This window comes from Hetaerina americana, unplaced genomic scaffold, assembly GCF_022747635.1.
Source record: "Hetaerina americana unplaced genomic scaffold, ioHetAmer1.1.p SCAF_4, whole genome shotgun sequence".
NCBI classification, from domain to species: Eukaryota; Metazoa; Arthropoda; class Insecta; order Odonata; family Calopterygidae; genus Hetaerina; species Hetaerina americana.
Genome location: NW_027286985.1, coordinates 27,707,029 through 27,723,857, shown reverse-complemented (window position 1 = coordinate 27,723,857; position 16,829 = coordinate 27,707,029). Strand labels below are relative to the sequence as shown.

General features: G+C 32.2%; 1 protein-coding gene across 10 annotated transcripts in view; it reads right to left on the bottom strand.

Annotated features, from left to right (window-relative positions):
* The window catches only part of Liprin-gamma (liprin protein kazrin), a 146,735-nt gene that overhangs the window by 8,394 nt on the left and 121,512 nt on the right, over nt 1–16,829 (bottom strand). For 6 of the 10 annotated variants that reach the window (XR_011701729.1, XM_071590373.1, XM_071590372.1 and 3 more), the window contains exons 5-11: nt 10,344–10,523; nt 8,725–9,031; nt 4,978–5,088; nt 3,252–3,318; nt 2,899–3,104; nt 1,414–1,616; nt 99–287 (exon numbers count right to left, since the gene is read on the bottom strand). Coding sequence is in view for 9 of the 10 variants with exons in the window: in XM_071590373.1 (XP_071446474.1) it covers nt 99–287; nt 1,414–1,616; nt 2,899–3,104; nt 3,252–3,318; nt 4,978–5,088; nt 8,725–9,031; nt 10,344–10,523 (1,263 nt within the window). In the remaining variant the exon portion in view is untranslated. The remainder of the gene's footprint in view (nt 1–98; nt 288–1,413; nt 1,617–2,898; nt 3,105–3,251; nt 3,319–4,977; nt 5,089–8,724; nt 9,032–10,343; nt 10,524–16,829) is intronic. The other 4 variants (XM_071590378.1, XM_071590374.1, XM_071590376.1 and 1 more) reach the window with 4 other exon arrangements.

The window sequence follows — 16,829 nt, the reverse complement described above, 5'->3', positions numbered from 1 at the left end:
GATAAATATCTTTTTTGGAATGTCATTATGAAAGCATAGAAATCATAAATAATAAATTATTAGAGAAGCGCTTAAATTATTAATATATTAGGTATTACCTGAGCTAGGCCGATGTCAGGGAGCCATTCACTGGACACCCATGTATGGGTTAATGTGGCAATTGCTGGAAATCTCACTAATGCAGGTCTCCTATGTTCTTCTATGGCAAGACGGAGCTTTTTTCTATGCAAAGGATGTGTAATCCCAAGTCCTGCTTCTAATTCAACATCACTAAGTTCCAATAAAACCTAGAATGGATTATTTAAGCTATTTAATGTAAGATTCACAATATTATTCTAATATCAAAGATTATATTAACTTAAACCAATACAGTGTACTCCGCAGTGTAATTGAATTTAATCTCTACCTACCCTGAGCCATATTTCTCATCTGAACATATCAATGTATTTTATAATGATTATTAATATGGTAAATCAAGTTTTTAAAATAATTTTATTTTAAAACAAAGTGCATACATGATATTCCAAGCCAACCCAGAAATATTACTAATGACCGAAAATAGAGTTCCTTTATGAACAAATTGGTAACTGCAAAAAAATATAAATCTTGAAATGGCATCATAGACTAACAATTGAAAATTTCAAACACACCATTAAAATTTTCATTTGATTTTGAACACTGAAAAATGTAAACTGTGGCAATCTGTTGGCTAAATCTAAATGAAAATTCACCCATAGCCTGAAGTATTTTTAATGCCATTGATACTTTAAAAAATACTTATCGTTTAGAATTATTCCTCTAAACATTTGGATTCCGGCTAGCTAATGTATCTTTTTGGAAATCCTAGTTATAGTGTGTGAATGAAATTGAAAGAAAGGGTGAAGTTCACTAAAAAATTGAATGAATTTTATGCATTAAATGTCCTGGAGTAATCAAATTTTGACTAAGGGAATGGGAAATATTTGCTGAGGTAAGCTCATCAGGGACCATTGAGACCCTTTTTAATTCCAGAGGTTTTCCCATTTTTTGTATTCTAGTGTTTGCAGTTTTTCTTTTGAAAATCTTGCAGATTGCAAGCATCCATAATTAATATTGGCATTTAAGGTGAAATTACTCTTTTATCATTAGACTGAGATTCCTTACTTCATATTACATCTGAAAAATAATCTTTCTAAGAGTAGTATTTTTCAAGATAGGTAATAAAATTAGCTAGGAATGGGTCTTTTGGTAGTTATTTAGCACCATAGGGACTCTTTAGGAAAAGGTTGATGGGACTAAATTGTGGACAACATTACATTAAACAACAGGATGACTCAATTCAAGGGCTTGGAGCCCCTTTTTTAGCAGACAACACATTTGTATATCAGTCAGAAATTTTATTTTACGATAAGCATGACCAAAATTTATACTCACTTTCCCACTTTTAACATTTTCTGAACATCTTGGTCCATACTGAGGCATACCAAGAGCAATTTCAAGCCAGGCTAAAACAGTAGGTGCTCTCCATCGCTCCATTGGTATTGAAGATGCCTCCCTGAGCAAACGTAACTTTTCTGCATAGCCCTCTTCTGTGAGAGGTGACCAACTACGGCAGCAAGAGCTGGGATCATTCACATCTATGGAAGGAAAAAGGCACTCATGAAAGAAAGAAAAAACACATATGCATATCAAAAAACTTCAAGAATGGTTTAATTAAGTTATTGAACCATCTCCAACCTTTACCAAATTAAGCATTGTTGGATTAATCTTAAGAATACTTATAAAAAGTTAATAAAACTCAACTTGGAATTAATTTTTTGTCATTTTTCTGCATCAGTTCCTAAAAGGACTATTTACATACTGTATTTCTCCTTTTTCACCATTATTTATCCTCTCCTCCCAATTCACAATTCACACACTTCCAAAAACTCCCTCCCAACAAAACAAATTACACTGGACCAACAAACCAAAATTTCATCGATAAAAAATCAGATCTTACTCACCAGAGTGCTATTTATTAAGTTTCACTCAACATCACAAAAAACTTTCCATATTTCTCTACAGTTTCAGCTTTCATGTTTACAAGAACCGGAAAATATATGCCATTAAACTATGGACAAATATGGCTGTCTACAATAATCAATAAATTTAATGAGAATGAAATATGATTGCTATAAACGAGTCTAAAATATTCCCTACACAGCATAATTGATTTTCTTCAATTCTTGATAGATCTTGATCAGAAAACTTCAATAAATGAAATTTTTCTATTTAAAATTCACGACAATTAACTCCACAAAGGTCTTACCCCAGGTTTACAAAAATAGGATAATGATACCTTTTATATACTGCTTTATCCTTTGTTCAATGAAAAAGCAGCAGGTCCTCCAAGCATGAAAAACCCAAAATTTTTCTTTCTCAAGATGTATAAAACAATGTCCCTTAAACTGGTGAACATTTGTGTTAATCCCATGAGCCTATTTTGAAACTCATCAACCATTTTTCAGATCTAACTTATCCCAACATTGCTGTCAATTATTCAGTTCCCTTCCCAAAAAATATCCCAAAATACTGCACCTGCATTTATTCAACAAGATAAATGCTTGCTCCAGTGTTCCTGTGTCACAATGCCATCAAGTTTCATATATTAAATCAAGTCTGAAAGCCATTGAGTCAAACTTTTCATTGCTAAATGGTATCCTTTTGCCCTAATGAGGGTCCCATCTCTCAGCTGACCTTTTCATGAATTACAATGAGAATAAGGTCTTGGAGCTTTAAGTTGATCCTTTTGGGTAATAGCATCTACCACCTTCCATTTAATAACCTTAATTTTAAATATTGTGTTAGCTCCTAATATTTTAGCCACATGTAAATACTCAAGCATAACCAAACCTTTTTGCACACTGGGAAATAATTTACCTTCTTGGCTGGGGCTTGCAAGTTTCCTATGCCTGTTTCGAGCAAAAACCCGTGATATACTACCCCAGGTTCCTCCACCTCCTCTGCTTCTTGTTCCTCCACTTCCAAGTCTTATAGTGCCCATCCCTGTTGATGGTGCAACGCTAATTTTATTTCGTCTTGCCTCATAATCTGAAGGACCTGTACCTATGAGTTGCTCCACAGACCTAAAATATAAAATAAATTAATTTGGAGTTAAGCTCAAAATTAAATATCCAGTGACTCTTATGACTAATATTGAATTGATGCAAGATGAAAATCATTTCTATTGGTATAATATTATCCTGAAGGTTCTTGTATCCTGAAGGACTTACCTCGTGAAAACTGAATTTGCATTCAATGGCGACAGAGCAGAAGGACTGTCTTTTGGTGTAGTTGCAGCTGAAACATAGTGGTGATATATTTTATTTATAAAAAAGACAAATGAGAGATATTAATTTAATAAATATTACACTATCCAGCAAAAGAATCAGCAATTTACTATGGCTTGGATAGCTCAGCTCAAGATTGTCCCCAGCGACAAAGGAAAGACAGCCTTTAGATAATTACATAAAATGCGTCAGCAATTGAAGTCTAGAGACCCTTACTTTATTCTTAATACATCCTGTCCTTACAAAAATGATACACTTATGTTTCATTAGGGTATTTATAATTAACTATTGCAATACATTTTGTAGAAACATGTAACAACCTTAGGAGAAGAATTAAAATATTACTAGGATATCTGTATTACATTCTTGAGAAGTATATGATTAAAAAAATCAAGATTCATCCATAAATATTCTCAATTTTAATGATTAAATGCAAATTATCTATTTACACCTAACATTCTCAACACTACCAATGATCTCCTCAGATTGTATATATTTGAGTAAAATAAATATATATCTAAAATTCATAAGATCAATGATTATAACTATTCAAATCATAAGTGCAGCAAAAGAGTCGCATAATTATATTTATATACATTCAATAAACAATCTTATTAAGAAAAGGATAAATGTAACTGCTTTATAAGAAAATTATTTCATGTTGTACACCTCTTTCATGTATTTATTTAACCCCATTATTTTATAAAATCAGACCATATTCATTTCATCATGAGTTAAAGAGAGTATATAAGTGCCACATTATATGCAGATGCTATGGAAAGGGAAAGGTGTAGAGAGGAGAGTGAGAATGGAGAGGTAACCTTTGGTACCTATGAAGTAGCCTTCCCTTTCCCATTGTGATTTCAAAATCATATAGGAAACCAAGTTGTCATCTTCATATGCTCTCACATCATCTGCAGTTCATTGGCACACCAGTTGTAGTATGTTGATTCTTTGTAAAAGTGTATCATTTAGAATTTTTAGAATTAAAGCCAAAGCATTAATTGGAGGTGCCATAACTTTTCTTGGTAACCTCCTTCTGTACATTCCTAATCTGTTTCTGGTGGTTTGATATAAATACAAAATTTCCTTTCCGTAATTTCCATATTTATCACATGAATAATAGTCTATACAAACTTCCAGCAAAAGAAAGAGTCCTTTGCTAAAAGTAGCATGAATACCTAAGAGTAAGGACTGTGGAAGTAAGGACAATGTGGATGAGAATAACTTGGGTCTAGGGGTAGGATAGGTCTAGGTGGAGAGATTACAAAAGAACTTTGAGAAATGAAGACAAATAAAGGTGAAAAGATAATAACTTTTTCTTTAATGTCAGTGAATATGCTTTAAATCTCCCAGAAATTATGCATATCACATGCAATGTGTTAGGTGAAAATGCATTAATCTAAAAAAACTCACAAATTGATGTAACTAATAAACCAATTCTGATAAAATATAATGAAGATTAGAAGAAATAAATATTGGGTAGGCAATTTCATGGAAGCATAAGCATGAGGTACTTTCACAGAGTGCGGGAAACAATAAAATAATGACCTTTAGACTCTTTAGATTAGGATAAAAAGTACCTATAAATCACATAATGCACATAGCCATAGGCATGTAAAAGAGATGTTCATGCAAAAACAATAATTAAGCATACAGCCATACTTACTTTGATATATATGTGAAGCAGGTGCAATAGAAGACATCACAGATATTGAGTCCATGTCCATGTTGCTACCTTCTACTGTGATTGTTGGTGTTCCTAAATGCAAATAAATTTCTAACCATAAAAAAGTACTAATTATAATTTTATATCAACTGAGGTGGCATAAGTTCTTTCTAATCTGTTTTGAGCCATTTTGGGCATTTCCAAAATGGCAAAAAGTATATTTAATTCTCTTTAAGCAAACATTCCATTCACTCTTTTGGTGTCACACAAAATCATGTGGAATATGTGAACAATGAAAAGCCATTTTCAAAGAAGAGTGAAAAAAATTATATTCATGAAATATTATTGATTTTTTAAATAATTTGAGAACAGGCATGATGAAGAAGATAACAAACATATTTTAATCAACTTAAGTTTTTATTTTTTACTGCATATTAATGTAAACTACCTACAGTTGATATATTAGTTGGGATTTCTTCATGCATTAAGGGGTGACAGATTAGCTCAATGGCCTTTAACAAGAGACCTACATATTTTCCAAGATTATTCGGGTCTCCCACCGGGTCCACGTTCGTAGGTTTGCCGACGTTTTGATGGACGAGTCGGCCATCAAAACGTCGGCAAACCTACGAACGTGGACCCAGTGGGAGACCCGAATAATCTTGGAAAACATTATTTGCCGGGAAAATACCAGATCAGACCTACATATCATCATAGATTATGTAATTATATAGGTATTCAGTAGACATACAGCTTGGTTATTATATAAAAATTATAACTTCTTCAGAGAACCTGTCATCATTAGTGATTATTAGTTTAACGTGAAGATTTTATTCATTCCAACTACAATCAAATCAATTGAATCATTTAATTCTGTAAATCAATTTTCATTCTAGTCATCAAGAGTTAATTTAACAGTTGATGTAACTATCCATTGTTCTGGCCATGTAAACCACTTGCTCATACCCAATGGCATCACACCTTCACCATAGAAAGACTATTTTTAATCCTAATTTCAGCAGGGTAATTGCATATTAAAATTACAAAGTTGGCTATCTAATGCTGATGTAATTAAATAATCACTGTCATAACTATGCAAGATGACAGAAGATAAGCTAATCTTGATAATTCCAAAATAATAGTAGACAATCAGAGTTCATTAGTGTGAAACTTCAATTGTTGCTCACTTTTTTTTTTTTTGGATTGGAGTTACCAAAAATGTATCAAGTGTTAGATGATACCAGTGGTAATAATTATTTAAAATGCAAACCACGTGACTTACATTTAGTCAAAAGCCTTTACAAATGACCAGGGGCTGATATTAATATTCTTGAAGACTTTTAGAAGTAGTTATTGCATTGCATGAAAATAATTTGAACCCCATAGTAGAGGTCAGTCAAAAATTAGTTCTCTAAAGTTGACAATTACGTCAGGTTTGTTTGCAAGGTGCAAATAATGTTATCAACTCTTATTCTCAGCATTAGACCACAAAGAGCAAAATATTGGTGGAATCTAGCATGTCAAAGATGGACCATGAGAATTATGTACTTTTCTTCTCAAAACAACCCAGATTTAAAAACGTTCAACCAAGAAGGGCGTTGCCTTAGGTGTGGTTTCTGGAAAATCATAATTGGCGGCAGTGTTCAATGAAGTTAAAAAGGTTTTTTCTCAACAACTTTTCTAATTTTGCACTCAACGAATTAATTCAAGAATCAATGATATTTCTGTAAAATTTCTACTATACTTTCTTCAATATAAAAACTTCTACACAAATGTCTAAAAAATACACTCCTTCAATTGATGTGATCTAAGAAAATGTGGGGGCTGATTTTCTTTGCATTTTTATACACTGTTTGATCAGAAATGAAATTAATATAGTATAAGTGCCGATTTCAAGTGTATTTCATTTTTCTGTTGTAATATCTTTAAAAATGGTGGCAGTGCTCTTTGTTTCCACAATAATATAAATTACAATGCGGGCAATGAATAGTATTTCAATGGTGGAGGAAAAGGTTTTTAAGTGCAATGCTAATTTATTTACATTTGAGGCTAGTGAATTTGAATTAGTTATACAACACTGGTTATCTAGTGATTTTCATTGATTTTTAAAATATTAAGGATCTTCTTCACTCTGCAATTAATTGTAAAGATATTCAGATATTAACTGGTGACTTGAACTACTCCTTTGGTGTGAATTTTGTATGAGCCAACAAACAGAAAAGTAACCCATTCCCCTGTTTTAAAATGAAGGCTGTCAATTGTTATTTGCTGATTCAGTTTCATAAAGATTGTGGCATAAGAAGCTGAATCTAGTAATTTGCAGGATTTTATATTTTTTTGCCAATCTAAAAATTTGATATAGCCATCAAATTTCCTGTTTTCAATTGACTACTTTCTCACAATTATTTATATTTTCAGCCAAGGATATCATCATAGTATTGCATTGTCATGACTTTACTAATTAATAGTGACCTACTGCATTACTAAGGTCTCTTGAAAGTTTTTCTTTGTACTCCTACAATGCAAAATGAAACAATAATCTGAAATTATCTCCCCCTTACAGTTTATTCTTAAATACATAAGTGTTTTTTAGAAATCTCTTTTCTTCTAGGACAATCTGAATTTGGCATTTATCCTATTAATGAAAATTAGCTGGCATAGACAGTGGGACTTCTGTGGTAACCAAATTCTTAAGGGTCAACAAAAAAATCAAGGAGGAAAGTCAAGCCATAAGATGAATGACATTTCCTAAATGTTTAATAATAGATAAAATGAATAGTGAAAAGAATAAGACCGTTTAATCCTTCACATAATGGTTCAGTTCATATTTCAATGAAACTTTACATAAACAAAATCCAATGTCCTTAATCATAGGGACCTAACACTCAAATTTAATGTCACATTTCTATTCCACATAATCAATCTAATAAATTAATAAATTAAATAGGTGGAGCATGCAATCAGTTCCATGCGGTGGGCCTGGCAACAGGTCATATGCTATAACACGCTAAAGATTATTCCAACCTCTCAGCATAAATATTTTAGCCTATGGCATTTTTCGTTACTTTTTACAGGGTGCAAAGCCATGAAGGAAAATTTAACAAATAAGTTCTATGCAGCATTTCACTTTCTGCTTTTACTATCAAGATTTAAACCATCATAAGCTCTTGCATTTTAGGGGGATTGAGAATAATATTATAAGGGGTATCCTCCCAAAGGGACTTGGAATGGAATGGAATGTATCAATGAAACTTGACATCTTTATATCAGTACTCTCAAATTTGTTTTAATTAATACCACTTTTGACCTAATATAACCAATATTTTGGGAAGGAATACCCTATGATAGTATTTGAAAGTATTGTAGAATCAGGTAGGAGCAAAAAAATTGGTTGCTTTTAATAAAAGATTGCAATAAAATGACCTTCGTGAGAAAGTGAGGAAAAGATAACTTAATTCATATCTCCTAACTATGAATGTCTTAACAAGTTCAGATTTCCAAGTTCAACAAACATGAAACACCTGTTGTGATTTTGATTTACAATGAGTTCCTATTAAAATAGCTTGATAGAAGTACCATATAGAGGCAATTAATAAGTATTCATTCGGCTTTAATACCAATGAACCTTATACTTTTCTTTAGTAAGTGCAAAAGATGCTAGGTGAGCACAAAGGGACAAAAATGTCTATTCATTTCATAGATGGACAATAAACACTACTACTTCAAATAACTAAGTTTTACCCTTACCTTCAGTTGTGGAATCAGAAAGATTTCCTCCTCCAGCAGAAGTAGCAACTGACTCACGATCTGAACTTCCCCTAACTCCTGAGTCAGCACTGCTTCCCCTTTCTCCACTGATTGTTACACCAAGAACTGAACCAGAACCTGTTGGAGTTTGGGGATGCCCACTTGTAGGTGTGACTCCTCCTAACCCAACTCCTATCATCCCTGACCCATTCAAACGGCAATTGTGCATAGATCCATTCCCACACTCCTGGTCAGATGATGCACCACAGCCACATGTTCCTTGTGCTGTTACCAGTTGTCTTTTACACTGTGAGATGGTTGAAATGTCAAATTAAAGGAAAAAAATGTCTTATTCATGCAAAAAAATAATATTAAACTTATTAAAATTTTTTTCACGTCTGTCAAACTTGAATATTTGCAATTTCATTTTAATCACCAGTACATATTAATTCATAGACATAAACTCAGATGCTAGGAATATGTTTCTCATGTATCTGGTTCACATTCTGGGAAATTAATTTAAAATCAATGAACTCTGAAGTTAAATTTAATAGTGAGTTAATAGGAAGATTTGCAATTTATCAATTTTTTAAATCTTCTCCAAAAGGCACAGGAACATTTAAAAGCAATTATAGGAATCCAGATAGCCATCAAGCATTCAATTTTTGGTCAAGGGAAACTATTTTTTGACCTAAAATGACCCATAAATATTCTGGTACACCACTTTATTGCAAGCTATTTTCTTAATTTAGTGCTGTTAATATCTTGTCATGCATTTACTTATTGTTAGTAAGTCATGCATTTATACAAATATACCAAATAATATTCATATAAATTTCACAAAGCAATTCTACTATAGTGCATTGTGTGACTAAAATGTGAACACAAATCCATTGAACACATATATCAAGACATTTATACACTGAAATGCTTTTGAAATAATTGCTCTTTCTGAATGATTTGCATTTCAGCATTTACTAGGGAACAACTAGGACATGTTGGAAGAAATCTCATACATTAAACATATAAGTTAGCCAAGGCAAAGCATGAAGACATGGGATACCTAAAATCTTTGAGTAGAAAACTTTTTTTAGAAGTTTTCCAATAAATATACAATTTCTCAGATGGTTTGTAATACATAGCATCACACTGCATAAAAAATTCAAAAGTTGTCAGACATTATGTAAAACAAAAATGTGGGAGAGTTTGTGAGATTTGAAGAAGAAAGCAAAGCTTTTAATTCATATTTATAAGTTGGAAATGCTTACCAGCAGCTCAGGCAACTCATCAACTATGCCAACGTCAGTATTTTCATTTTAATATGAAAAAATATTTCTAGGTTTCAGTTAATTTTTTCACTCCCTGGATTGTTACAGCTTTGATGGACATGACCCAAAACCCTAAATATTTATTAGAGAAGCTAATATTTCAGAGACATAAAATACTTAAAACTTTATACAATAATGAGCAGATATTGGATCTGTATAATCACAAGATCTCTCCATAGTTCCTAAAGGCAATTTGTGGTATTATTATTTTTAATGTTGCTCATTGTGGTATCTCATCATTTGAATTCAAATCGAATGTTTAGTTGTGCGTGTGCGCTGTGCATTACTAACTTCCTGTAACTGTTGGTGAAGTTCTCTTGCCTGAGCCTCCCTTGCACTCAATTGTGCTGCTAGTGTGATTCCTCTCTCAGTTTGGTCTTTGGCATGGCGCAATAACCTCCACCTTTCTCTTTCTCTCTCTTCTCTCTCGGACCACAGCTGTTGCAGTGAAGCTTCATTTTCTCTCATCCTCTAAAGCAGACAGAATAAAAGCATTTGTTCGAAGATGCATAAAAATTTTGTTTTTCTAAAAGAGTATAAATTTAATAGGCATAATGTTCATGAAAAAATTATCTCAAAAGTTTTGGAAGGAAAAAGCCAGAATATATATTGCTTTGGACAAATTGAAATTACCATTGTAAAGGTTCCCAACAGATAATTCTGAAAAACCCCTTGCGATGAGTTTTGATATAATGCATTATTATTCCCACGAAACAAAAGTTAATGGCAGAAAATAAATAAAGCTGTCATAGGATGAGGTTATTGGCCACAATGATATCTCCATGCTTTCACTTTGTCAGCTTGATTAAACTGAGCATTTATTCCCACTTTTTTGTGTAAGCTGTGAAAGATATCATTGAGGTAATGCTTTGGAATATTTTAAAGAGGGCTAGCAAGAGTTTTATGCATCCTTGAGTACCAGATAAAAAGTTGAATGAAAAAAAGTAGGCCTGGTACATTTGATTAAAACATTTTATTCTTGAAGTATGCTAGTACATTAAGGCATACAATGAAGTCAGGAGGTAATGACATCAAATTGAGATGACGCAGTTTTTCAAAACAATGTAAAGTTGGGAACCCTACATATGGTTTCACATTCATGTCACCAAATATGGAAAGTTTTACATCATAATTGGGTGCAGTTATTGCTAATAACGTTATCATTAAAACATTGATTTTCAGGCATAACATGTACACAGTGAAGTTGTTTCATTTACAATAAATGAAATATAAGAACCATGAAGCTGCACCTATACATTTGATTGGTATGAAAATTTGCTTCACAATTATAACACTATCAGATTTATGGGAAATAATTGAAATTTCTACTCACAATAACTTGAAATAAAACAGCTGTTCTTTACCTAATCTGAAGTATGTCTAAATATAATTTATGAGGAAGACGTTGTGCTAACCCAAAAAGCATTACTTAATCTGAGATCGATTGCAGACCTCCCGATAAAACAGTTTATTAATATATGTATGTGAATGATCACAAAGAGAATGCACAATTTGAATAATATACAGTATTGAATTTTTTCAATTTGTTTTAAAGTTGGATTGGGGTGGGTGCATTCAGATTTCTTCCAAACTGAACATTTTACAACAATAAAAATCCAAATGTTTTCTTAAGATTAATTAAAGAACATGCCCTCCATAGAGATGATGTGAAAGAAGATAGCCTTTGTTTGGTATTAATTAATCTTTACCCATTGGGCCCAGCTGGATTCAGAAACAACACTATGCAGTTTGAAGTATAAAGGGTTTCATAGAAAGGAACCTACATTTGTGATCATGGAATGCTTTAGCTTTGCGTGGATTCTGTTTTTCATTGAATTCACCGAGAATAGATGAATTCACAAAAATGCGCCCACCATATTCTGACTTTAAAACATAACATATTTTATGTTTCAATTCTTCATAAAAATTTATTGTTCAGAGTTTGTAAATGAGAGTGGTAAACTTTCTATCCTCCAGACAGTTTGGAGATAGACCAAACAATAACTTATTATAGTTATTATAATGATAGTACTTGATACGCAAACTTAAAAAAATCACCAGAAATATGATTTACTGCAATAGCAGTAAATACAACAATAGTTAAATGATTGGCACACAAAAATATGCTAGATGAACAAGTGGAAGATATCATAATAGAATACATCTTAAAAAACAACATAAATGCATTTGGAGTGGGTACTAGTCAAATTTTATTGGAATGTATTATTGTATACCTATCATAAACTGTTGAGCCATTTTAATACTGAATGTTTTTATTTTTAATGATTTTTTGCAGTAAACTGCTTGTTATCAAACAGCAGAATTCAAAACAGGCAAATAGCCATAATATTGTTTATAAAAATATATAGTGCCTTTCAGAAAAAATATAAATGAAACAAGTAATTGAATAGGTAATTTAATAAATATTTAGCTGTATGACTAGGACACACTCTTATTGATACCATTAATAAAGGAGGGATTATCTGTGGCGGAGGGAATTTGTGCAAGGTAAAATAGAGTGCCTCTTTTCAAGGTCAGCCATCATACCTATTTTGCAGCTTGATGAAAAAATTATTTTACTAAACTAGATTTCACAAAGATGTTCACTATGAATGTATATTACTCAGCTAATTTCAGCAATGCTAGTTTGACATTTCAGTTATCATGAGAATGATGTCAATGGAGTGTAGAATGGATGTATGTGGTTCTCTACAAGAGTCGAATGTAAAAATGCTGCTGGAGGGTAATTTCATGTATAATAGATTTTCTTGACTGAGTACACATAATTTTTCTCACTATGAATAAAATTGTTCTTGCTTTATAACTCCAGAGGGTTATGATAGTCTCATGAGTGGTGTTTTTTATCTCATCATTTATTGTATATTGCTTATGCCATAAAAAGTTAGACAAAACATCAGTATGTACATTATATATAATTCACAGATGATTTGCATTTCTACCCAAAAGGAAGACAAAGTTGCTTTTTCAAAATTTTCCCAATGGAAGCCATTCATTTCTTGAAATTTGAGCACTTCACTTCAGCTTCTTGCATAATTATGTTTAATAAAATTGGAGAGTATTAAGATCTCTGTATAATGAGTGACTGTTACTATAGCATATTTTCATTGAGCCAACTTATATAAAATATGAGAGCAAATTTAAGTAGAAATGGAGAATTAATGGCAAAATATACTTATGAAAGAGTATGTACCAGTATATTTTTGATATCCCAGCAACAGTCTATATTTTCTGTAAGTAGTAATAACTCTAGGAAGTGACTGCTAATTGAGGTAATTTGCATTGTAATGGGCATATGAACAATTTAGAATTAGTGGAAATGTAGGAAGCTTGGAGAGAAATATGATATTAAAATGTGTTTTAATGAAAGACAAAGGGATACACATATCGTAAAAGCCCATTTGACAGATGAAAACTCTGTTGAGAATTCTCTCCAAATTATGGGGCACTTGCAGATACCAACTACTTGAAGCACACATTGCTTTTTCTTTCATTCACACTCAGATAATGCCTTCCCAGAGAGTAGCTAAAGCCTTGAATTTCATGTGATAACCAACCCTACATGTTTATTTGGAAGATACCAAATGGCACATGATAAAAGGGTTTAAGCACCAATAGAAAGGGATGGGTAATGATAAAATATTTTTAAAGATTGGATGAGGAGTGAGAAGAATCTTTAAATTGACACAGATTATTCATGAACAAAATAAGTACCCAAATCTATTGACTATTTGATTATTTCTCTAATTGTGTATTCATGGTCGGATCTACAGATACCAGTTCATTACTTTTAGTTAAAAGAAGGAAATAATGTATGCCAAAAATTCCATGCGATATGTATTATATAATAATTCAAAAACTGCCTTTAATACGTAATTTTGAATTGAATTAAAAATGGATTTTGTTTCAGCCCTGCAATAATTTCCCACATAGTTTCAAGTGCCTCCATAATACGTAGAAATGAGGCTAGGACTTGAGGAAACAGTTAGATCTTAAATCCATCAACTTTATAAGATAATTGATGGATTTAAAAGTAATTGAATCCTATTCCAAAATTCTTGGATCTCAAATACCTGCCCTGTGGATTAAATGTGAACTGTGCCATGATGATTAGCAGTGCAACTAGTTTCCAGATGCCATTCTTTGCTAATTCACCTGCTCTAAAAATGTTATTATAATCAATCAGATAAAATAAGAAAGGGTTGGTAGAGTCGTAGAGAGTAGAGGTATACAGGGTGCAGCAACATAACTTCCTTCTTTCTAAGCAAAAGCCCTTTAAAAAAGGAAGTTACATTGCCACACCCTGTATGATACGTGACATAGTAGTATTCCTATTTCTTAGGTATTAATTAAAGTTGCCCCTGACTGTTACCTTCTCAAAACAAAATTTTGCTTTTATTATCACGTGGACCTTTGAAAACCTATCCTTAAGCAACATATTACCTTTTTTATGAGCTTCTATTGAATAAAAAAGACAACTCTACTACAAGAGGATAAATATGCAGTTGACCGCTAAAAATACATTTTGGAGTGGACCAGGGAAATAATATGTAAAATTGAGGCCAGGGTAAATTAAGATTAAGGAAAGAACTAATTGAATTTTGATGTTTTGGAAAGTTGAATATCTCAGCTGATCATGATTAAGTGAAGAATATTAACTTCTGTTTGTTATACAAGCTACGTTAAATGAATATCAGTATAAGTTTTGCAAATGAAAAGTACAACTTCTTGTATAGGTATGAGAGATCTATATTAAATTTGTATAAATTAACAATACCAGTAGTTTGGCATTTAGGCTTTCACTAATGCTAACTCTCTGTTGACAGTGTACATTATCCATCTAGAAGCCCAAGGAAATAATGAAGCTGTTTAAAATTTGTGTTGTTGACCTAACTATTACAAAGCTGTAAGGATGTGAGATCACCAATATTTTGCATTGACTAACAAAATAATTAGCAAATCAGTATTCTAGGTTTTTCTGGCTCCTGCTGTGCTTGTTTTCCAAGCAAATGTTCAACTTCATAACAAGCTCCCTATGTCTGCATGTACTTTTTGTGGAATTTTCATATTCCACTGGATATTTAGATACCTTTACAGTGATGTCTATACCCAGGTGCAGAGGGGAAAACTCTGATTAATGACATTTTACAGTAGGTGAGTTGATACCTGAAGTATAGTCCTTGTCGTGATTTTACTTATTTTTGCTCATTTTGATTCAAAATGAGAATTAGATAATAAAAAAATTCAATGCTGACTCTATTTTTTCCATGATTAATATGTTAATGCAGCAATTATTAGCAACCATGCAAAAAATATTGAATTGACAAAAAGCATGTTAATTAATAATAAATTTAGCCAAGAAATCCATTTTTACATCATCATCCTCTGTTCGTAATACTCTTTTAATTTCCTAACTTCCTTTTCCAACCTCCATCCCTTTCTAATGGTAAATACTAATACTATGCATGCATACACTATGCATAAAGTTGCTTACATAATGCATATGTAGATGGGAAAGGTATTATGAGCTTAAGGCTGCAAGACTAAAAGCAAATCACTCTTAAGTAAGGGTAACGAATAAAATGGGGTGTGCTACAAAAATGAGGTTTGCAATGACAGACAATGGAATTTCGTGAACAGTATGGTTTTGGTGAGGGAATGATGAACTTAATTCATGGAATTATGAGTTTTATCACACTGCTACCTCACTGTCATTCAGTAAATAAAAGATTTTCAAATTTTGTTCTTTGAAAGAGTTAGTAAACAAAGCTTCCTGAATATGTGGGCTAGCATAATTGTCTTAATAAGAATTGGTTGTAATGATTTTTGCTTAGGAAAGAATAAACTGCTACTCAAATATGAAAGCACAGAGAAAAGAGAAAGCCAGTAATAGGCAATGCTACCTTAACAGATGAGAATAAGTTTTTGCCTGCATTTGGGGAAGGGTCCATTCCAAATATCTTCATGGATTGTGCAGTGAGACATCAAATCGCAAAATGGATCACTCTTTGAAAGGTCTAATTGGAAACACAGTCATAATTGGACAGGAATAGTGTTGTGTGAATAGAATGTGATATCAAGTTTGCACTGATAACTCTCAATTTCAATTAACTCAAACATCACTGACTGTTACAAAAATATTCCACTTATAAATGTGTATTTTATTGATATTTAAGGCTTTATTTGGGTTGACAGAAATAGCTTTCACTGCTCAACTTAATGGTGAGAAAATATTCAGCTGTTCAGCATTTCAAACATTTTCTTTCTAAGGCTTACAAGACTTATTCCTGTAGCCATATTTGCCCTTACATTTTGTTTTGAACACATATTTCCTTTTTATGCGTGTAATCCCAACTTTTCCAGAGTTCAACGTGCCTTTATCTTTGAAAGCCAATATTGATCCAAGCAACATTAAAATATTTTTGATAAATTATGTTGTTTGTTTGTAACTTTCTTTGGGTTGACAATAAATTTATTACCACAGTTTATGTTTACAGCTGTATTGAGACTAATTGTAAAAAGTAGAATGATGTTATTCTTGCCAAATTATAGGAACTCATATTTGGAGTAAATATCAAAATGCAGCAATATTTTAAAAGCTCGGTAACATTTCATAACATGGTTTTGAGTTATTGTTATTAACTTAAGAAACTGTTCTGTGGCAATCAAAAATTAATATCTACTTGCTTTACCCCTCCATTTCATTAGGATATCTAAAATGAGTACTAGGACATAATTTTGCTGCTGGATAATTATAAC